We start from the raw sequence: 4,705 nt of genomic DNA on the forward strand, positions 1-4,705 counted from the left end.
TATATTGTAACCCACCCCCCCCCCCCCCCCCCCCCCCCCATGTAGACATTTGAAGAGCTGAATGAAGTGGAAAAGATTTAAATGTCGTAAATGGTATATAATTCTATACAATCTCTGCAGATTATTATGATAGGTATCATAGATAATGGATTAATAAATGATTTCACGTGCTGCTAGTGAAGTTTGATAAGACCCTTGGGCCAAATGACAATGTAATGACTCAAATGGGCCTGAGCCTGTTATGTGTCTGTGGGTGGGGGGGTGAAAGAGAAAATTTCTCAAACGGCCATGAAAGAGAAAATTTCAAACTGGGAAGCAGCCAAACCAAAGAAGTTCTCAATTCCCATACTATCAAAGTAAAGACCGGATAGTACTGTCCACACAAAACCTTATGTTTCATAATAATGTGTTCTCAAAATTACTTAATCTAACCAATCACTTAGGTTTAAAGACATGAACTCAAGCAAACAATCTCTCCTTAAGAAATCCATATGGTGCAAGTGCAATTTCTATTTGATTGTAATGCCTTCCAGTACCATATTTTGTATCAACATTGCACATCAAGTTGGAAAACAGATTATAGTACTAAAATCAATCTCGTAATATACTAACCACGGCTGATAGAGTGCTTGCAGCTGTCATTACAACAGAAAGCGCCACATTTCCACTGCAAAACAAATACATCATCAGCTTACCGTGCTCACCAAATCTATTAATAAGTATTAATTGGAAGAAGAAAAAAAAGTTATGTACCGTGCAAGATATGTCACAATATTACTAGCTGTGCCTGCAACCAAACAAATACTAATAGGTTAAGGATAGACAGAAAGCATAAAGCACCAGCTGCATAATATCAAATGTATCGGAACCAAACAAAGACGACATAGAATTGGTTACAGGTACAGAAAGCATAAATCACCAATGGCACAATGTGATGCAACGAACAAAGATTACATAAAAAGGAGGTTAAGGGTAGATCCGTACCCCCTGGACAGCACCCAACTAATATTAAACCAGCTGCATAATGTGATGGAAGATTTAGGAGTTTGCTTATAAGAAACGCAGATATTGGCATCACCTGAAAATTGTTAAAATGACGGTCTCATCAAGATAAACAATATATAATGCTACAAAAATGCCAACTAACAAGCTATTTGAAATCAGATTATCCAAGGATTGAAATAAATTCTGGCCGCAACGTCAAACATTTTACAACCACAATCACGGAAGCATTAACAACATTCACCTTCCACAATTCTTCACAATATCAAGGATCACAACCACAATGCAACTATAATCGCAATTTAAAACCTTCACAATGTCATAGTCATCCCTTGTATGTGTGCATGCATATAGATGAAAATGGACATTAACTTCATTCATCCATCACATAAAAATCCTTTTGTGTTACCTCTTTTAAATAAAAACAAAGCATCATTTTATTGTTTTCCAATACAAATTTTTTAAAATATGAACCAAAACAAATACAAGATAGCATTTTTGCAATCAAAATAAATTAAACAATTGACCTATTAGAACTGACTTATGTAAATTTATCTACTAACATAAACACTTGTGAGTTATGGAAACAATTTATGACATCTCCATATCCATAAGTTGTTTCTAGCTTATTTCTACTAGCTCTTCAGAATAGCTTATCGTTTACATGAAACCAGGTTGACTTTATTTTATCTTTTATTATAAAAATAGATTATATATACATAAGCACTTATACGGTAAACATTTAATTAAGCTGAATATCCAAACAGAACAAAATGAAATGGACAACAACATAAACATTAGCAAAGAACACAGATACTAACCGAATATTGAAGGAAAAAACCAGAGAGAACTTCTTTAGGCATAGATAGAGCAGAACGAAGATCATCAAGAGTAAGAGTCATACCCATACCAAGCATGATTACAGTAAGTCCCACGAGGCTCAATTTAGGAGTAACCCAATTGAATGAACTCGGTCTCACCAAACCCAACACACACCCAATCGTAACCCACAACGGAAACGCCGTCGATAATGCCTCACCAACAACCTCAACCCACTCACGAACACTCCTCCTTCCAACATTTGCACTGTTACTGTTCGACGAAACGCCGCAACGAAGTGGACCCACTTTGGAGACACAGATTTTAGGGAATTTTGGTTTTAACGGTGATTGAGGTTGAAAGTTGGTTAGTTTAAGGTGGGAGTTTAATTTAGTTCGATGAAAAATAGGTTGTGTTTGGTTGGTGTAGTAAGATTGTGTTTTGATTTTGATAAGTCCATTTAGAAGTGGAGAGCATGCAATTGATGATTGCAGCATTTTCTTCTCCTGGTAATTGGATTTGAAAATTTAGGAATTTGGATGTTGTTATTAGTACTTATTTTAATTAAAAAAGAGTTTAATTAATGTAACATTAATATTAATTTATTTATTTCTCTCTTTTTCAATGCAAATGGCCTCTTCAATATCGGAGAGATCAGAGATTCCAAATTTTTCAATAGTCTGTCTCTCGTTGAATTCAGTTTCGTCTAGTCTATAGATCGTCATAGGACGGATGTAGAAATTTTGAGGAGTGGCTCAATATTCAATATATACAAAATTTGCAGTATTAAATATATAGACATATAATTTATTTTTAAAACATGAGTATACATCATAATTATTAATTATAATTGTTTTTTTTGTGATTTTTTAAATTTCAGAAATATTTTATTAGTTTTTTTTAATTATTATAGATAGTTAAATTAATAAAAGTTGATAAGAATGTTGTTAACAATAGGTTATGTTTAAAGGATGAGAATAAAGCATTCATAAGTGTAAAATTGTTAAAATGTTGAATTTATACCTTAGTGATTAAGTTCAACATCGACCAATAATGAGTTAAAATTGTTAGAGCTATTTAAAAAATTTATACGTCGAAAGAGTCTCACATTGCTTGGAATTGTAAAGGAAGAGGAAGCTCAAGCCTATATATATGGCTCTAGCTTTTTATTACAATTTGCACGAGTCATAAACACTTTAAGTTTATATATTACTCTTTCTTTCTCTCTTGTTTTTATAGATTTGTAAGGTAGTTAGATATTTTCTTTGGAGAGTGTGGTTGTATTAAGAGTGTAGGGTGCTTAAGAGAAGTCTATATTTTGAACAATTTTTACATAGTGTTATTCTCTTATGGATTTTTCTCCGGTTGGAAGTTTCCTTATTATTTTCCTGTATTTTAATTGTTATTTTAATTTATTTGTTTGTTATTTTTCAATGTATGGAATAAAAACCATGTAATGACTTTGAAATATTGGAAATGTTGAAAATTTGAGCATGTTTTCTTGGTGGACAAATATAATAAAAGAGCTCTTAGTCGAATTCTAGCAATGTCTCCATCACGATGGGAGATGATGATCTTGTGAAAATATGAGAAGTGTATCCACGTAACATATGTTGCCATGGAAAAGAATGAATAATTGTTGGCGGGTTAGTACATGGGCATTGATTAACATCGATCCAAGGTGTGCTGTTAAATTATATCGGTTGCTGAAGAACGTCTTGAGAAAGTTAACATGGAAGTTGCACCATATTTTTCACCATGGTTTTCGGCATAGAGAATAAACTTTTTGGTAGAAATTTTTCATTCTTCATCTGTTATTCTCTCTCAATTTGGTGCTATTTAAAATGGTTGTAGAGTTTTATTTAGTCTATATTTTAAAGGTTTAATTGCAGTTTTGACCCCTATATTTATATTGATTCATGGAATTAGTTCTCCTATTTTAAAAGTCGACAATTTTGGTCACTATCAGATTTTCAAACTAAAAAATAACGATTTAATATATTTTAAATGACGTGATATACAATTATATGATATAAAATCATCTAGATGTATTAATTATTTAAAAATATGAAAAAATTTCAAAAGTTGAAATTTAATTTTTCACGATATTATTTCAATTTCATAGGTGTTAATCACTATTCATCATTGTATCATACCCATGTTATTTAAAACATCTCCCATCATCATTTTTTAGTTAAAAAATCATAGAGAGAGACCAAAATTGTCTACTTTTAAAATAGGAGAACCAATTTCATAAACCAATATAAATAAAATGACTAAAACTATAATTAAACCAATTTTAAAAGCTCTAATGTTGAATTCTCTAGGAGAAAGAAAAACATAATCACCCACTCCTTAACAAAAGTAACACGTATACACCTAATCCTCTATGTTATCTTTTACGAACCAAACTCATATGAATCTAACTGTAATGAAAAAGACTATCTCTCCTTTTTAGAATAAATTTTCAATTTAATCTATGAACTATGTCATTTTCTCTTTAAATTAATCTCTAGACTATAAAAATATATCTTTTACTAAAAACTATATTTTAATTAAATTGTCTCTAAATTATTCTCATACAGCTCGTGTCATTCCCTAAATTAGTCTCTAAAAACTATTACATTTTTGGGTTTTTGGTACGACTTTGATTTTATGAGTTTGTGCTCACTCTTCTAATTTTTTTTAATGATTTGGGGTCACTGTTTTGGGTTTTTTAATGCTATTGTGGTCCATGTGCTTGTATTGAATTCCCCATTGATATAATGTTTTTTTCCCACATGGTCATGATCGTTTAGTTTACTGACGGGTTTGTTTATTTGAATTTTATATTTCTTTTGTTTATATATATATATATATATATATATATATATATATATATATA

The 4,705-nt window shown here is 31.1% G+C and overlaps 1 protein-coding gene across 1 annotated transcript in view; it reads right to left on the reverse strand.

Annotated features, from left to right (window-relative positions):
• The window catches only part of LOC101509133 (probable sodium/metabolite cotransporter BASS1, chloroplastic), a 3,877-nt gene extending 1,321 nt beyond the window's left edge, over positions 1 to 2,556 (reverse strand). Inside the window, exons 1-4 of the mRNA XM_004488924.4 lie at positions 1,824 to 2,556; positions 985 to 1,078; positions 754 to 787; positions 613 to 667 (exon numbers count right to left, since the gene is read on the reverse strand). Coding sequence (XP_004488981.1) covers positions 613 to 667; positions 754 to 787; positions 985 to 1,078; positions 1,824 to 2,318 — 678 coding nt within the window. The 5' untranslated portion in view covers positions 2,319 to 2,556. The remainder of the gene's footprint in view (positions 1 to 612; positions 668 to 753; positions 788 to 984; positions 1,079 to 1,823) is intronic.
• Positions 2,557 to 4,705: the final 2,149 nt, after the last annotated feature.

The sequence above is a fragment of the Cicer arietinum genome, chromosome 1 (genome assembly GCF_000331145.2).
Source record: "Cicer arietinum cultivar CDC Frontier isolate Library 1 chromosome 1, Cicar.CDCFrontier_v2.0, whole genome shotgun sequence".
NCBI classification, from domain to species: Eukaryota; Viridiplantae; Streptophyta; class Magnoliopsida; order Fabales; family Fabaceae; genus Cicer; species Cicer arietinum.